The sequence below is a fragment of the Berghia stephanieae genome, chromosome 3 (genome assembly GCF_034508935.2).
Source record: "Berghia stephanieae isolate SIO BIC M18660-M18661 chromosome 3, UCSD_Bste_1.3, whole genome shotgun sequence".
Classification (NCBI taxonomy): Eukaryota; Metazoa; Mollusca; class Gastropoda; order Nudibranchia; family Aeolidiidae; genus Berghia; species Berghia stephanieae.
In genome coordinates this window covers 66,378,978-66,398,321 of record NC_088362.1, presented here as the reverse complement: position 1 = coordinate 66,398,321, position 19,344 = coordinate 66,378,978, and the positions used below count along the sequence as shown (strand labels likewise).

At 37.2% G+C, this 19,344-nt stretch overlaps 1 protein-coding gene across 1 annotated transcript in view; it reads right to left on the bottom strand.

The window, feature by feature from the left end:
- LOC144968240 (adhesion G protein-coupled receptor L1-like) overlaps positions 1-13,967 on the bottom strand; it is a 27,355-nt gene extending 13,388 nt beyond the window's left edge. Inside the window, exons 1-6 of the mRNA XM_078906391.1 lie at positions 13,782-13,967; positions 12,363-12,497; positions 8,432-8,542; positions 7,140-7,283; positions 5,891-6,004; positions 1,538-1,635 (exon numbers count right to left, since the gene is read on the bottom strand). Coding sequence (XP_078762517.1) covers positions 1,538-1,635; positions 5,891-6,004; positions 7,140-7,283; positions 8,432-8,542; positions 12,363-12,497; positions 13,782-13,845 — 666 coding nt within the window. The 5' untranslated portion in view covers positions 13,846-13,967. The remainder of the gene's footprint in view (positions 1-1,537; positions 1,636-5,890; positions 6,005-7,139; positions 7,284-8,431; positions 8,543-12,362; positions 12,498-13,781) is intronic.
- Between the last annotated feature and the right edge of the window lie 5,377 nt (positions 13,968-19,344).

The following is a 19,344-nucleotide window of genomic DNA, read 5'->3' as shown; positions in this document are numbered from 1 at the left end:
AGGGCAGCGAGCATTGAAGAGTAAGAGAGAGACGTGAAGTTATAATAAAAGGGGTGGATGCGGTAATAAGTTAATAAGTAATAAGTGGTGTCCATGGTGACTTTTCGCCAGATCTAACAAACCCAGCTACCCATTCACTGCTGAGTAGACAGGGACTCAGAAAAAACTCGACTGCACCCGGGATCGATCTCTGGCCCTTTGCGTACAAAGAGAGTGCTCTATCAACTGAGCTATCGGGGTCCCCAAATATTCTATTGGACTTTTTTAAAATACAGACGTTATAACTGGGTTTTTTGGAAGGAAGAAACTAATGAAACTCATATTATTTGATTAGTTAAAACACCAAACGAAATTTTAATATTATTGTATTATTTTAAATGAGAACAATGCGATAGAAAGGAGTGGTGACAAGAGATGGACAAAAGAAAACAAAAAAACCGGACTTGCTACTTGCTAGGTTCGACACACACACACACACACACACACACACACACACACACAAACATCTTTAGTAGTCACATGCATTTCAAACAATAACCCATTAGAGAAGAGGGGTCATGCCTTCATCATAGATCATTGTCATTGCGATCATTATGGTGTAGTAAATTTTGAAATTTACCCCGTATAATGGAATCGTCCAAGGCGTGTACCTCCTGTTCCCCCCATCCCACACACGAAAGGGCGGTTTGCGGAGTGGAGGGAGGTGGTCGTCTGCCTCTATGGTCGTCTGTGTCGTTTAGTGTATGGCAAAGGGGGGTGGGTGTGATTAATTAAGTGGGATGGGTGGTGATTGGTGGAAGATAGGCAACCGAGCCAACGAATCGCTGGGGAGGTAGTATGGCGCGAGACCGTTCAAATGTGATAAGAAGTGAGGACCGCCGCCGGTCTTCCACTATCGGACCGATCCTCGGTTCACAGCTAAAAGACCGTGGGACCGGTCCTCAGCGCGGCACTAGCATTAAGTAAAAAGAGGAATATGATTGATAGTGAAACAGTATCACACATTTCCATCTGAAAGCAATCGGAACAAAAAGAGTGCTCCGTCACAACTTTCCTAGAAACGGCCCTGTTTGTTCCATACTCAACAGAAAGCTTCTAGTAATGGTCATTATTTACCAGCACAATTGCTTTTTAAAATATCAAATATATCGGATATTTCTTTGCTCAAATTTTTTCAATGTTTTGCAATTGACATCCCCTTATTTGCAGGTCTGATAACTCAATTCCTTATGGGCTCATTGCTGTAATGGAAATCTCAAAATAACGTGCAAAATACTGCCCATTACAACAATGTTAAACTAGGCCCATAAATGGGTTCGGATGTCAAACCTGCATTTATGAACACATTGATTGCACCCGAGTGTCGACATCGCTCGGAGAGGGAGGCTTGTGCGTTTTACCGATTTCCAACTAGAACCACTTTTGGTTGCCGTGAGCGTGTTTAAGAAGAAGTGACATTAAACCGTTGGAACCCTATTGGTAAAGACATTTAACAGAGCAATGACAACGAGTCGACTGAACAATAAAAGATAAATACCATGTGTGTGACCGGTAGCAAGTCTCTTCTTGTACAGTTGAACAACGATGGTTTTTTCCACACATTATAATATGGACTGCATTGCCTTGTGATCAAGCCTGTGCAATGACAAAGAATGATTCGATGATAGTCAGTCACGGTTATAGCAGTATTTGCGATTGTTAGTATCTTTGGTGTAAATGATGCTCATAACGATGATAACAACGACGACGACGATGCTGATAATCACGATTATGTTGATGTTGGAGATAATGATAATGATAATAATAATAATAATAATAATAATAATAATAATAATATATAATAATAAAATAATAATAATAATAATAATAATAATTAATAATAATAATAATAATAATAATAATAATAATAATAATAATAATAATAATGATAATAATAATAATAATAATAATAATAATAATATAATAAATAATAATATAATAATGATAATAATAATAATAATAATAATAATAATAATTAATAATATAATAATAATAATAATAATAATAATAATAATAATAATAATAATAATAATAATAATCAATAATAATAATAATAATAATAATAATAATAATATAATAATAATAATAATAATAATAATAATAATATAATAATAATAATAATAATAATAATAATAATAATAATAATATAATAATAATAATGATATTGAGATAGTTGAATATTTTTATTATCTAGGAATAACCATTGATAGTTCCTTCAATTTCTCTCAACATATTAATATAATATCTAAGAAAGTTGCCCAAAGATTATACATCCCAAGGAAATTGAGAACATTTCACGTAGGGAAGAAAACTATGTTAAGAGTTTATGACTCATTGATTAAAAGTGTAATTGCGTTTGGCTGCACCATATGGTTTGGCGGATGCCGACTTAAAGGTAAATCAAAGATTTCAAAATCAATCAAAGAGGCATCAAAGATAATAAACCATCCTCTTGATGGAGTAGAAAGAATTCATGGAAAAGCGATAGAAAGGAAAGCATTCACACTTACCAACAATAAACATATTTTATACCTTGAATTTAGTCTTTTACCATCTGGGAGAAGGTTTTGTCAGATTAAATGTAGAACTAATAATAATAATACATGACATTTATAACGCGCATTTTCATCACTGGGTGATGCTCAATGCGCGAAACAATAATACAGTGACATTATTATACAAATGAAACATTATACAAACTACATCAACATAATATTATCATTATACAACAATGTAATAACTAAACATAAAGTCATTAATACAAGATATGTTATAATACATCCACATGCTATGTCAAATACGGAAATAATATAAAATAATGATATAGTAACATAAACTAAATTAACATTCATATTGGGGTCAAATTACAAAGATGCATTAATCAAGATGTGTTTTAACAAAGAGATGGTGTTTTAACTTTGATTTAAATATTGATAAGGACTGCGCTTCTCTTATTCTTTTAGGAAGAGAGTTCCAGATGGAAGGTCCGACGTGACTGAACGATCTGCCGCCGTAAAATTTATATTTATATTTATTTGTAACAATTAATTTTGTAGAATCTAGTGCAGAACGTAGACTCCTCGTTGGCTTATAAGTTTCTAAAAATTCAGTAATATACAATGGTGCTTGATCATTAAGGCACTTATAGCACAATACTGCTAGTTTGAATTCGATTCTCACTTTAACTGGTAACCAATGCAGCTCATACAAAAGTGGCAACGAGTAGGATGTTATCTTCTTTCTTAAAATCAATTTAGCAGCCGCATTCTGGATACTTTGAAGGCGTGATATTTTATCGTTGCTTACATTCGAGATTAACGAATTACAGTAATCTATTTTAGATAGTATGAAAGATGTTATTAGTTTGCATGTTACTTCTCTTGTTAGGAAAGGTCTAACTGAAGCAATTATTTTTCATCCTATTGTCAAACTTCTACATAGAGAATCAAACTGTGCCTGCATAGTCATATGTTGATCTAGAATTACCCCGAGGTTTTTCACACACGTTGAGAGGTTAATTGTGCACCCATTTATATTTAGAGTAAACTTCAGAAAATCATCTTTCAAAACACTTTTTCTACCACACACCATCACCTCTGTCTTTTCATTATTCAGCTTTAACTTGTTAATTTCCATCCAGCATTTAACATCTCTAATACAGTCTTCAACACGGGTAATCAATGATGGGATATTACTAGGGATATCGCTTACATAGATCTGAGTGTCATCAGCATAGAAATGATACATTAATTTATTTTTAACAAAAATATCCGAAAGAGGTTGAGTATAAAGAGTAAAAATAAACAGGACCAAGGACAGACCCCTGCGGAACGCCGTAATTTAGAGGAAATGTTTCTGATACTGCGCCATCGATCAGAACCGACTGAGATCTTGATGTTAGGTATGATTTAAACCAACTAAGCGCAATGTCTCTTATTCCAAAAGTAATTTCTAATCGTTTAATAAGTATCTCGTGATCAATGGTGTCAAATGCAGCCGAAAGGTCCAACATGGTCAATAAACAGACATGATTTTTGTCAATACTATTAAGAATATCAGTGCATACTTTTAAAAGGGCAGTTTCAGTGCTATGATGTGATTAATAGGCAGATTGGAAATTTTCACTTAAATTATTTAGATGGATATGATACAAAAGTCTTTTTAACACAATGCGTTCAAGCATTTTGGATAGATATGGAAGTTTGGAGACAGGTCTGTAATTTTTCAGTTCGTTTACATTTAGATCGGACTTCTTTAATAGTGGTTTAACAATGGCACGTTTAAACGAGTCGGGGACACTACCTGAGACCAACGAATTATTTATAAGTTCAGTTATTGTTGGTAACAGTTCTTCAATACAAGTCTTAAGAATACTAGTTGGATGGGGTCTACTAAGTCACAATATTTTGATGGGCTATCTAAAATGGCTGACTTCACTTCATCTTCAGTGGCTGGATCGAAAACATGTAGTGGCGTTCCATGGAATGGTCCAAAGCTCGGTGACGATGATGATGATGATGTATTGTCAATGTTTTCCCTAATGGATTTTATCTTGTCGTGGAAATGGCAAAATTTTGAGCTAGTTCGGTGTTATTTCTAGACGCTGGAAGGGGTGTGGATTTCTTACTGCCAAGAAGGTCGTTTGCGGTGGAAAACAGTTCTTTGCAAGATGTAATGCTTTGAAATTTTTCGTTGTAGTGGGCCTTTTTTGCGCATGTGATGGCGTTATAAAGAGCCGACTTAGCTGCTTTGTATATATCCTTAAATACCGTTAGGCCACTCTTTCGCTATTTCCTTTCAGCCTGTCTCTTTTTTCTCTTTAATTCCTTTATCTCGGAATTGAACCATCGCGAGTGTGGTCGATTCGATACCACCCGACGTTGTGGCGGTGCCTCACGGTCAATAATAGATCTCAATACTTTGTTGAAGTCGTTTATATTTTTAACCTCATTTATGACGTCACGAATGCTATCTTGTAAACCACTGATATCAATTTGTCTATAATTCCTTGTTGTTATGTTTCGTTTCGGGAGATCAACTTTCTTTAATGCGATATCCACAAATAAAACTTTGTGATCGGATATCGCTAGGTCAACAACTTCGGTCTTTCTTATTCTATTACTTGACACAGGGGAGATGACCCAATCAATTATGTTGCCGGCCTGGTGTGTTGTCTCGGTGATGTGCTGGTGTAAATCGTTGTCGTGTAGGATTTTCTTGATTTTGGTGACAAGTATAAATCAACGCTCGTTCCATCAGCAATAAAAATGTTGAATATTTCATATGGTACAGCAAAACCCAGGATTGATGCGTTGACTGATTGACTGATTAATTTATTTATTGTTAGATTAATTGACCAATTGATAATGATGATAATATTTATTGTCGAATTGTCACAAATGTAACGAATTGAACATGAAATGAATATGTTTATGTTTATGTTGTGTATATTGCACGCGTGAAAGAAAGAGAGGAAGAGAGAAAGAGAGAGAGAGAGAGAGAGAGAGAGAGAGAGAGAGAGAGAGAGAGAGAGAGAAAGAATAATTAGGAGTGAAATATCTGTTCATTGTTATAGTTATCACATAACATTATAACAAGTGTAACTAAATGCCAAATTGCCATATTTATGGATAATAAAGATCTATATTTATTATTATTATTTTATTATTATTATTATATTATTATTATTATTATTATTATTATTAATATCATTATTATTATTATTTATTATTATTATTTTATTATTTTATTATTATTATTATTATTATTATTATTATTATTATTATTATTATTACCGTCATCATTATCACTTTTCTATAAATACAAGTCATTGTTTCAGGCATCTACTCACCGTTATAGCCCTGGTGACATGGTAAGGTAAACGTATCAATAGCATTGCCAGTCGGCCAAGGAATTCCATAGTCGTTCTTGATTCCAGGGCAAACTATGGGTTCAACAGCTGCATCTGATCAGCAACGTCATTTATAAATAATGTTATTATTGGCCTTTTGATATCACACTTGCCTCCGGATCGGAAGGCCCTCTGTCCTTCTCTTAGCGGCGCACGGTTGATTCCTTAGCACAAGGCTCTCTAATCATATTTTCTCATCGAACCCAGGTGTAAAATGAATACCCGAACGTTAACTGGGCTGTTTACATCTGAAAATAAGTGTAATATCCCCCTACAGGCGTCATGTCTCGCCCTACATGTTAAATATTGCTGTTAACAAGGTCCTTTTCGTAAAGCGCTTTGAGCACGTTTAAAAGACATTGCACTACATTAATGTTAAATTAAAAAGTGATTGTGGGTGACCAAAATAAAAAAAACATTTAGTGACCCACAGCCTCGAGGTAGTATCATGATGGACGAATTAGATGCTTAACAATTTGAAATTATCGTCGCTAGTCAAAAAGTGGAATCTTGGGTTATATTTATAATCTGTCAATTGGAATTCGACCCAAAACTATATAACACCCCCGCCCCCCCCACCCCCCCCCCTCAAAAAGTCTTGAGCTGTTATATAGCGCAGTATCCACTATATATGCCCAAGTCGCTTTACAATGGGTCCCTAGCCAACAGCAACACTTGACAGATAGGACGAGGCATGACGCTTGCCCGACGATATCATGGAGTCAACGCTATTAACGGCTAGGCACTTACACATGAGAATGTGAATAAAGAGCCTTTTCTTAGGTGCTCAACTATGCGCCCGGCAGAGAGAGACTTGAACCCAGGACCTTCCTATTTGAAGGCGAGTGTCATACCACCAGAACACATCGGCGCACAATAAACTAAGAGATAAATAGCAGCGATGTGAAAGCCATAAACAGATTAACAATGGGAGAGACTTGTCTGTGATCCAAAAAATTAATTTCCATCCATTTCATTGTTATCTTTGTAAATATCTGAGATAATTGAATATTTATTATCATTTCCAGTATCATAACAATTGAATAAAAACAATGACGACGACGATGACAGGGGCAACAACGATGTAGACAGTGAAGATGAACAAGAAAATATAACCATAAATGGCGTCACCATAATCGTTATATTAATAGTAATAAAACACCGGCAGAAAGAAAGCGTAAAAACATACTGTGGCTTTCGTTAAATATTAATATATGCCCAGTTTTCGTATGGACCGTCCCTTGGTAATCTATGACTCGACAAACCAAAGTTATTGGAATTTCCTCGACAGCTCCATCCGTAGATACGATGCGGTCCTGAAACTCTACCATTCCTGAAATAAAAAAGATAATATATTGATAATAAAATTGTATGTTGCTAGTAGGAATGTGCTTAAAATTGTTATTATAAACAATAACATGTTTATACTCAGGTTACCTAAAACGTTCTGCTAGCCTCACTATTTTGATAGAAATTTGTCGTACGTTTTCCAAGCACATTTCTTCCGTTTAATAAAATTCAGAGGATCTAATACTCTTCAACAGTCGTAACGTCACTTCCTTCCTAATGACGCATGGTAACTTAGTAACACTGGCTCGAAACTATCGGAACAATGTCGGACGCCCGTATGAAATATGTCTCCGGCGAGCATAAAGCGTATCCAGAGGGGAAAAAAACCCAAATTTGATCATGTTTTGACTTTTACACTTTCTGATCACAAGGCATATGAAAAGTTCTAGCCAGCATGAAGAATAAAAAGGTAATGATTTTCTTTGTTTAGAACCAAGATGGCCGTCGTTGCCGGGCGGCGTGACATCAGAGTACTGAATACAATTGACACGATACCCTCCGCCTGGTTGGGAGAGAGGGGACATATTTCTCATCATTATTGATACAAGTGTCCGCTCCACACTTTTTCTGAATTTTATTCAACCCAATATCGGAGCTATGCCATTGGTATCCGATATTTTTATGGGTTACTATGTCTTGTTTCATACATATTTTTTCACTATCTGCATAATCAATTGAAGAGACATATGTTACATAAACGCTTTAGAATTGTCCTGCTCCGGCATAATTGTCCAATGCTGATGTTGCTTGATACTCCTTGTAAAGTGTTTGAGCACATTTAATAGATATAGCTATATATAAAAGTTAATGTTATTTAAAACCCTCCAAGTCCTACGGGGATTTCCAAGCTGCTTCTATTGATGTAAAGAAGTAAACACGATCCAAAAATTATTTTTTAACATATTTTTCTTGCAAATGTTGGAATGTTAGAGAAACGGGTTGTCCAACGTGTCATATATAATACTAGTTCTAATAAATTTCAAGAAAAAGTTTACAATCTATTCTTTTTAAAATAAGTTTAAATACTATGATTTTATAAAATATTCGGTTGCACATTTCATTACAAATTTACAGCTTCCTAAAAAGTCCAATTAATAAGAAAAGGACTTCAAAAGCATCCCATGTCCTCACCCGTGAGGATGATTATTTGAAGAATGGTAGACTGTGGTTCACAGCTGTATGAAGTGCAAAACGCCATCTGTTTCCCGCCTTTGGCAAAGCAAACAAACTGTACAGGGGTCCCTGAAACATGCAAGTGATATAGAAATAATATAATATAGTGACACCTCTGATAAAGGGTCAAAATAAACTATTTTGTTACCAGAAATGTAAGCTGGCAAAACGCATTTATCACAAATTGGATTGAAAATGTTTATTTTCTTATATCAATCGATTGAAAAAAAAATTAATTAAAAAATACAATTCCCTTTATTCATCACCAGGGGGAAATTTGTCTTTAGGGTCTATTCCAAGGGAAGGCTGGAATAATCCAGTCTTCGGCCGCAGTGCAACACCGCAAAGTGAGCTAGGGCGCAGTGACTTGCTCAAGGCCACACTGTGCAGCGCGGGTGATCGAACTTGGTACCTTTTGGGTGCGAACCAAAGACCGTATCGCTGAGCCACGGCTGCCCCATATCTTAAATACAAGGCATATCTCAAGTTTTGGGTATAAAATTGTGTTGTTTTGTTGTTTTTTTTTTTTTGGAAGATGTGGAATATTTCAATCGATCACAGTAAAAAATAATTCTTAACCAAATAAGAAAAGGTGTTTTGTCAATGTGTGATAGTGAGGTCAATTTTGTGGTCGCCAAGTTGCAATCGCTAAGAAATCCTGATTTCATCATCCAGCTGCTATGAGCTTATGGTTTGATCTAATGAAAAGAATTCACCCCGTGAAAATTTGAACATTTAATATTCGTGTTAATTTGTCTTAGAAGTGAGGAAATATGGTAGAAAAGTCGTGACGTCAAACCCTCTTCTCTTATGGTTCCTAATCGTTGGGAGTGTGTATGCATCCAGTCCTTCAGAGAACTAATAATGAATAGGTTACATAAAGATGGCAGCAGCTTCTTATGGTTCACACTATTATGTTATGACGATCGACCCAATCAGCAAAGTCCGGTCCGCATTCGTGCACCGTCGCGAACCCGCCTGGTAGCATCGTCACAACACACCTTTCGACTAGATGCTCTGCCGTTTCGGGTTCTTGCCCACAGCGTGGACATATTGGACAGGAAGTTAGACCCCACTGATGTAACGCACGGGCCGTTAGGCAGCTCCTCGACCGAAGCCGATTCGCAGCTACCCAGTGTCTCCTCTTACTGGTATCAAAGCCTGGCAACTTCTCACCAAGCTTAGAGGAGTGTAGGTCCCCGCCCCACGAGGGATTGAATTCGTCCAAACCGACTTCCATCTCGTATGTGCAGCTCTGTCCGTAGTCAGGGATTCTGCGTACAAGGGTTGCCGGGACTTATTTCGGCTCGAAACGGGGGCACCGTTCATTATGCGCATGAGAGGGGTATCCCCATTCCCTCTCTCTTTGATCTTACTCAGCCAGTTTCCCGTAATGGTCTCCCTCCGGACATCGGGGGGCTGGATCGCTGCCATTACCGGGCCCCATTCTCTAGGGGTTGTTGCTAGCGTTCCCGACACTATGTGCATCGACTTGCGAAGTTTTACATCCACCTTCTCAACGTTTCTGCTTCTACCCCACACTGGAGCGCAATACTCCGCGGTGGAATAGCATAGTGCCAGGGCGGATGTTCTCAGGAGCGCTTGGCTAGCGCCCCAAGTCGATCCCGCCAGCTTCCTCAGAAGACTATTCCGCTTCTCTATCTTCCGGGCAACCCCTTCGAGATGAACCCGATAGGTAAGACTGCGATCCAACGTCACCCCTAAATATTTTGGACGCGGCTCATATGGGAGTGGCTGGTCCCCGACTAGGACATTCAGTTTACGGGTGTGCCAACCACTGCATAAGTGAAATGCAGTGGCCACGGTTTTTGAAGTGTTCATCTTCAGGTACCACTTGTCAAAGTAGGATTTGAGTCTGGTGACGTCCTCGCTGAGTACGCTCTCGAGACGGGTCCACACTTTACTCTGAGTAACGAGTGCCCAGTCGTCTGCGTATCCCAGCCTCAGGGAGGAAATGTTCGGCATATCGCTAATGTAAACGTTAAACAGCATTGGCGCAAGTACCGACCCCTGAGGGACCCCATTCTTCAATTTCCTAACTTTGCTCGTGACGTCTCCCAGCGCGACGTGGAATTGCCTTTCCCCTAAGATCGAAGAGAACAACTTCAAGGTCTTTTTGCACCTTATGATTTTTGCAAGTTTGAGCATTAACCCATCGCACCAGACCGTATCGTACGCCGCTGATAGGTCTATAAACACAGCACCTGTTTGCTGTTTTCTCTCGAACCCGTGCTCAATATGCTCTGTAAGGGCAATGACCTGCTCCGTGGTGCACCTCCCTTCCCTGAAGCCTGCCTGCTCAGGTGGCAGGGCAGCGTCTAGGACCGGCCCCCATCGGTTTAATAGAACACGCTCCAACAATTTGTAAAGACAGCTCAGCAGCGATATGGGTCTGTAACTGTCTGCCTCCTTCGCCGGCTTCCCTGGCTTCAGGATGGCAACTATCTTCGCATGCTTCCACACTTGTGGAAGCTTTCCGTTTGCAAGGATGTCAGACATTGCCTCTGCTAGCCAGGCCCGTGCCCTGGGGCCCAGATGCGTCACCATATCGGGATATACACCATCTATCCCAGCTGCTTTGCCGTTCTTCACTTCGCTAATGGCTGCACCCACTTCTCGGGGACTGAACGGGGCCGTCCAGTCCGACTTCTCCGCAGGTAACGAGTCCAAAATCGTACGGTACGCCTTGCGGACACCGCGCTCAAAAGCCTGATTAGGGACCCGCTTGCTACGGTTCTTAATATTCTTGGCAATTGTGTCTGCCTCGCATTCCGGTGCAGCCTTCGCGAAATTCCGATCTGGGTCCAATTTCTTTATCAAACGCCAAGCGTGGCGGCTGGAGTGTGTAAAGTCGAGACTTTCCACGGTCTCCTGCCACCGTTGCTTCCTTCCCTCTCCAGAGACTGAAGTAGTCTATCGGCTGTGTCCTGGGACTGGGTCTGCTGGTACTCTCGGTACAGCTCTTCCGACTCTGCTGTCCAGCAAGGGGTGTAGAATTTCCGTTTGCCCCGTGGAATAGAGCGTTGAGCGCTCTTAACCAGTAGATGGCATAGTTATTTTAGTAGCAAGATGTATAGTCAGATTTTTAGGATTATGGGACGTTAAAGAGCAAGGATGAATGACCTTTTTTGACGACCAGCATATATTTAGACAAGAAAATAAGATAATATAATCACTTTGACACCAGAGGATGAATTACGTAAGGTATGCATCCAGTCCTCCGGAAAAGTGGTTTTACACTACCAATGAAATAGAAACCAGTTTACTCACATCACACATTTCTTCCCTATTCAGTGATATACTTTTGCCAAACCCAATTTTCTATTCCAAATGGCTTCAATAATCGCCTTGTTTTTTGACTTTGGCATTAATAACGCAACAACAACAAAAATAACGTTCAACGGCTATCCACTTTCTTTTCTTCTTCGATCTCGACCTGAATTTTACCTCCGCCTTGTTTTATTTGTTTTTGTTGTGATTGTGGGTTTGTTTGTTGTTGTTTTTTTTAGGGTGCGGTGGTTTGGGGGATGGAGGGAGGGGGGGGGGGTAAGAGGAATAGATTATTTTGAACGACAAATGAAATGTATTTGGACATTTTCATTATCCAATTCTCTTAAATAATGGGTTGCAACAGAAATTAGTGAAATTATGTTAAATGACATGAGAGGTTCCTTGTCTTGATATTTTTTCTTCTCGTTTCAATAGTACAATTGACAATTTACGTACTTCTAAATGTAACGCCATTAATGTCTAACCTTTACCACCTGCAGCAAATATTCGTGGAGTGCGGTTTATATTCAGAATTGAAGCTTCTGCAATATCTTGGCACCGAATCAACTTAAATGATATCTATGACTAACACACTAACCTCTCTTGACAAGTATTTCTTTGGGGAACATTTGGGCAAACGGTAAATTTTCTTCTTTAGGTTTTGATGACATTGATCTCAAGTCAGTCTCTACAGGCATTTGACAGACCACCTTCATCATACATTTGTAATGGCCTGAGAAAGTTTTAAAAATTCAGCTTTTAAATTGAGCTTTATGTATCGTAATATCCACTAAATGTGCTCAAAGCGCTTTACAAGGGGTCCCTGGTCAACAGCAACATTTAACATGTAGGACAGGACATGACGCCTGTTTGGCGACATTACAATTTTTCGGACAAAGACAACGCTGTTAACGGCCTGGTACTCATTTTACACCTGAACACGGTGAGAGAAAGTGAGTAAAGAGCTTTTTTCCAATGACTCAACTATGCGCCTAGCGCGAGACTCGAACCCAGGACCTTCCGATCCGAAAGCGAGTGTCATACCACTAGACCACATAGCCTCATGTTTAGATAACTATAAATATACAGTAAATATAAATAAAAATTAAAAATAAAAGTCCCTTTATTCATCCCATAGGGGAAATTTGTCTCTAGGGTCTATTGCAAGGGAAGACTTGAATAACCCAGGCGTCAGCCGCAGTGCAGCGCCGAAAATTGAGCTAGGGCGAGGTAACTTGCTCAAGGCCACACAGCGCAACGGGTAATCGAACTCGGTACCTTTCTGGTACGAAGCAAAGTCGTATCGCTGAGCCACGCTGCCCCATAATGAATTATCTTTTTTTAAGTACTGAAATAGCCCCTAAGTTTCATGTCTCGATATTATCATTTAGTCTCGGTTCATACAATTGATCTAACGGATAGAACTGGTGAGTATCTCATAATAATAAGATAATATAGATAGACTCTCAATAAAAATTCTCACTTAATGTATAAATCGCAGGACTTTAGTTCCTCAGAGAAAATCTATTCCAAATATCAGAGTAAAAATATTAATCTGACGCAGTCGTAAGCTGAGAAAATTACTTGGCATAATGTGGATACCAAACTGTATGGAACAGCAATTCACTGCTTTGTGGAGAGAAATTTCACCAAGAGATTTTCTTCAGATATCTAGTTTTTTTTTTAATGTTAACACTGTTACCATGTATCTCTGTATATTATGTAAATTCTAATCTCAGTCAATTTATATTCTAGTCTAGCTGTACAACCAAACAAAATTTCATTCCTTTGACTTTAGTATCCCCGCCTTTTAATGTCGGATATTGAGAGAGGTTTGCCCCCAAAAAATAAACATTGTCCTAGAAAGCAATGCTCCTATTGTTTAGCCCCATCTACATAATATTAGACATGTTTTCATTTGTAAAGCCTTGATTAATTGTAGAAAGGACATTTGAATTTTCCTAAATTTAAGCTTTAAATAATGGTTATGATGACATCAAATTAGTCTTTAGCTTACTGAATAAGATTAGAAACTCAATTAGTTGTCGTCTAATGCAATTCGAGAGTGTAAATTTCAGCATCGTTGGGTTGAAGTTGATTTCTCAGAAAAGAATTGCTGTTTTTAACGATTAAAATGGTTCTAAGGTGGTGACATAGTTAAGCAACGCCCTTTAATTTTTTTTCAATGAAAATGAAAAGTTAGTTTGTGGTAAAAAGGAACTGAAGTGTCAACCAGAACGGAAATGAGCATTTTATGCAAACTTTGAGCTTTTACGCACCATGCATAAATATGATGAATTATGACACGAAAATCATGTTACTCGTGTATTTAAAAATGCTACGCAAGGTAGCCTACTTGAATTTCGTGGCGAGAACTATTATCCTGCTATCTTGACTTAACGTGATTTATTATATTGGCCGACGTATACTTTTTTTGCAAGTCTAATAACCCAAATTGTTATGGTCTCAATGTTGTAATGGAAATACTCTCAGACCAATGCAACATTCTCCATTAAGACAATGCGAAAACAAGTCTATAATTGCGTTTGGTATTCCGACCTGCAAATAATATGCTCATGTCGTTATTGGCTGAAGGAGAATTTTGAGCAAGAAACGTTCCGTGTTGAGTATTTTATTGTTTCTTGAAATAAGATGGGGTTACTTTCGCTGCCAGTTGGTTATTGATAGAAGACCAAAGAAGCACCTAATCAGGTTTATCTAATTTGGCAAGTTCCATTTGTGTTAAAAAGCCTTTGCTGGGTTTGTTGTTTATGAATAGACATTCAAATGCCCGACGCCATTCTATCGTACTCCAAGACTTCATCAAGTAAAATCTGGCAATAACTGAAATACGGTACTACCGGTAAAGATCTCATTAATCATGAAAAACGGCTTTATTGCAATTAAAATTTAAGGGACTTCTGAAATGAAGAAAGCAATCAAAAACATTTCTATTCCTATTTTCTGTGTCTTCTGAAGGAGTCTGCTCATCCTCATTTTTCCGGATTTTCAATGTTTTGACTTCAGATTCTCGATCAGCGTCAAAATTACAATAGGATTGATACCAACAACTATGTGTTTACCAAAGATTGTTGAAATTAGTAAGAGGTTTTTATTATAATGTTTTGTTGTTTTTTTTTTTAATTTTGAGTCATGTAGCGATTCCATTATCAACATATATCCGTTGACTTGATACATGACATGTGATTGACAGATGCCAAGCATTGACTTCGTCAGAGAACCCTCTCTGACTACGTGATGATGGGCTTCGATATTGTTGTCATGCGTTCAGGTAAAATACTCTCAACATCCTCCATTTTGTAGATATTAAATATTTTATAATAATAATAATAATAATAATAATAATAATAATAATAATAATAATAATAATAATAATATAAATAATAATAATAATAATAATAATAATAATAATAATATATTATTATACTAATTTTTATTACTATTATTATTATTATTATTATTATTATTATTATTATTCATTATTATTATATTATTATTATTATTATTATTATCATCATCATTATTATTATTATTATTATTATTATTATTATTATTATTATTATTATTATTATTATAAAATATTTAATATCTACAAAATGGAAAATTTTCCGTGGTTTGCATTTCATTTAAAATTAAATATGATTGCAAATATAATTGTGTTAAGCGTTTTGGTAAAATACTAACGACATCGCCAGCGGGATATAACATACCAACACACAGAACTATGTGTAACCTCAAACGTTTAAAGTCTGATTGATATAATTTAGTGAGAAGTAATTATAAAAATGGCTGTCTAGAAACAATAACAACGGGCTGAGTGACGTCAATTTCGTTCCTTCTATACCAAGTCCACGAACTTTACTCACTCCGTCCACTCTGTCCTCCGTCAATACTCATGTAGGCTACCTATTCTCTTCTTCACATTCTTGTGTTGCTAAGCATGTAGTCTTCTGGCATGACACTCGGCTTCTGATCGGAATGTCCTGGGTTCGAGTCCTGCTCTGAGCGGCGCATAGTTGAGTCCTTGGAAAAGGCTCTTTACTCACATACCCTCACCGTTCTCATGTGTAAAATGTTACCTTGCTGTTAACAGTTTATCTCTGTCGGAAAAAATTGTAATATTTCCTAACAGTCGTCATGCCTTCACCTACATGTGTTGCTGTTGGCTAGAGACCCCTCGTAAAGTGATTTGAGCATTTTCTTCTACTGGTTTTGACACCACCATATGCCGTCAACAGGCCACGCCATTGAATAACAACACATAGCTTAGTGATGTCACTTTCATTCATTCAATATATAAATGTTAAAGTCATCATCATCATCATCATCATCATCATCATCATAAGAATAATAATAAATCTTAATTATAACTTGCTCGCTCCATTGTTATTATCAACATACGAGCACTTTTAGTGCTACATTTGTATCATAATGTAATGTCGGATTTAATGTGGAGGTTGAATTTTAAAATTTAAGAAAATTGTTATGTAACAGTTCTCCACCCCACGCGAGCGTTTTACATAGGTTGACAGCTTCTGCACTCACAGAACCGCCCTATTAATCAAATTTAAATTATATAGAGGTCTGCAAATCCTATGATTTCCACGTTACATATTACATGAAAATAGTAAACTGCAATGATAAGTGGCTCGTAAAGCTGTCTAAGGATAGAACCCTCACAATACACTAAATAATGAATAAAACAAGTTACAATCCCACTTATAATTGACAATAAAAGGAAGTCGGATTTATTCTGTTTTAAATAGTGTGGTACGTATTTACATGTTTTTAATGTTTTATATTCATCATGGGGCACTAACAAAAGAAAACCACATTCTTTTTTTTGTTGTTGTAAGTCTTAGCTCGGTGGCAGCTGAGGTCCTTCGTCTCTCAGGTCTTGATTGTAAAGGTGCTTGTTTGATGCAAATTTGTGAGATCGGACAGCCCTTCTTATGTCCATACTAGGAAGGGATTGAAATCCCTTATTAATGAATATCACACCGCTGAACAGGATAAAAACACGTCCGTTCTGTAAGATATTTTTGTGGAAGAGATCGTCTTGTTGTAAGGTACGTATTTTATAATGCTAGCGTGTCCGTTCATTCCAAATGGGTCTTTGTTGTTTGAAGATAGCTTGATGGGGCGTCTTCCAGATGTTCACCCTTAATTTTACATTGTCCGGCATTGGCGGAGTTTGAGCGATAAAGGTAGATTAGGGTTTGCTCTCATGTAGGTTTCAAGTTTGCGTCCTTCGCAAGGGGAGTAATTGCGTGTCAACTGGAAAATGCCATATCGATATTTCCACTTGTTACACATAACACGATTAAAGATATATGGGTAAGTGGAGAGAAATTGAACCCCTCAATACTTTCGAAACGTTTGATCACATTCAGTTGGATAAGAATAAGAACTCTTGCGATTGGTATCAATTTCAGATATGTTCTTGCTTTTTTTTTATGTTATATTTTTATTGAGGGGGTGGGGGGGGGTTGTTCTTCATCATTGTTAAACAAAGAACTATGCTACCTTCACTTTCATTACAAAATCCTGATTTTTCAACCAATTAAATGACCTGCAAATTCTTTCAGTCTTCACAAAAATTAAAAGGTTTCATGCTAATGACAAATAAGAAGAATAAGTATTAGAATCATATCATATATAACATTTTGTACATTCTTAGAATTAACCTCCATGACACTCATTTCGTTTCCTCAGCATGTGACAAAGGGGGGAACTGCGCAACGGTCGGCCAAGTTCCCTAAGTACTGAACCTCCCCTACAACATTGACTAAAAATTGGAGAAAGGCAAAAAAAGAAGTAAAATAATCATTTTTAAAACTTAAAAACAAGGCGAAAAAATATCTGCCCAAATGGCGAATACAATTCGTTTGAGAGACCAATGTTAAGGACATTTAGGGTGTCCTACCTTGGTTTTAGGTTTCCAAACTGTTAAGACCCCATTTCTATATTGAGCAAAAGTGTGATTGTGATTATAGTTGGTACATAATATTTCAGAGATGACTGTTACAGATATTTGGTGATTCCCCTTATCTGAATGGGAAATTATCCATCATCATTGCCCCCCCCCCCCACCCCCAATCTATCAATCTGTTAAATACTGTATATTGAGTTTAAACAGGTAGGTGAGAGTAGGTAGAATTTATTGCAAAGACAAATGGAATGAATGTTTCTGGTTTCCCATTTCATCTCCAAAAGGACAAATAGTGGCCACAGCAATGATTATCATTCATCTTCTGTCATTGTAAATAAACACCCATTTCGTATACTAAAGTTTATAAAATGAAAATTTCCCTGGTTTAAATTATCTTCCCCTCTTGATTGCGATGATAATTTTGGTAACAACATCTGGATAAAAAGAAATAAAGAGTATTATTGAAGTAATGATATTCAAAATGCTTTGCATAAATCAAAAAGAAAAAGAATCATTTATGACTTGAAATAGGTAATTGTGAAATGAAAAATACAATGGAAGTAGTAGAAAAAGCTCACTGGTCCACAAGAGGTGTACGATATGGGGTGATACTCACGAAAATAGGCCCTTTACGTCGTACACCCTCGTTCACAATGACAATGGTAATGAAACACAAACATCTGAATGTAGACATTATCACAATCATTTAATTGAAAATAATATAGCAAAATAGCCTTAGCAAGAAGACTAACTTTTCTTAGTTTGAGCTAAGATGGATGAAAAACGAGCTTACCTTCACGATCAGGTGAATTGATTTGATAATAATCAAATAAATAAACCGGTCTCTTTTTAATTTAATCGTTTAAAAAACGGAAAAGTACAAATGATTCCGTAAAAATATTGATTAGACGATTTCAAGAATCTGTTACGGGATTACAAATATCTTTGTATTTAAAAATGATAATCATTGATATTATTTTTATGTCAAAATATTTTTTGTACGATATGGGGTGCTTTACGACGAAAGGAGACTTCAATCTTTAGGGTGCGAGAGAAAAAGAGAGAGAAAAAAAAAAGGGGGGGGGGGGTTACGCTATTTTTCAATAAGAGTTGCAGAGTAAGCCCTGTCGTTGATAACAAACAAGGAGTGAAGTGAGTACTTTTCTACTAACTTCATGCCTTGACTTTATCAACATAAGTGCCTGCTCCACTTACTTTCTTGTCGTTGATAGAATAAAACAACAATAATGGAAACTTCTTGGCCAAATTCTCCGAAGACACCATAACATACCGGTCCAGACAACAATGAAGGAATACTTCAATATCGGGAAGAAATACCGCGGACGAGTACCAACGTCTTTGCCAATAATACTAAATGCCGGCCTGCAGACATACCATCGTCAGCTCCAATCAGCACCAAAAGAATATAGATCTTCACAGCTACAAACAACTATTCCATCAAAATTAAAGACTGAACATGATCTACTCGCGCTGAAAACGTTGATACAAGACAGGGACACGTGGGAAAATATTACAAAAGGGATCCTACAAGAAGAGGACATGCCGATAACAACACAATTCATGGCAAGCTTCCTTGAGACTGCTTAGCCAAGATCACCCTTAGAAT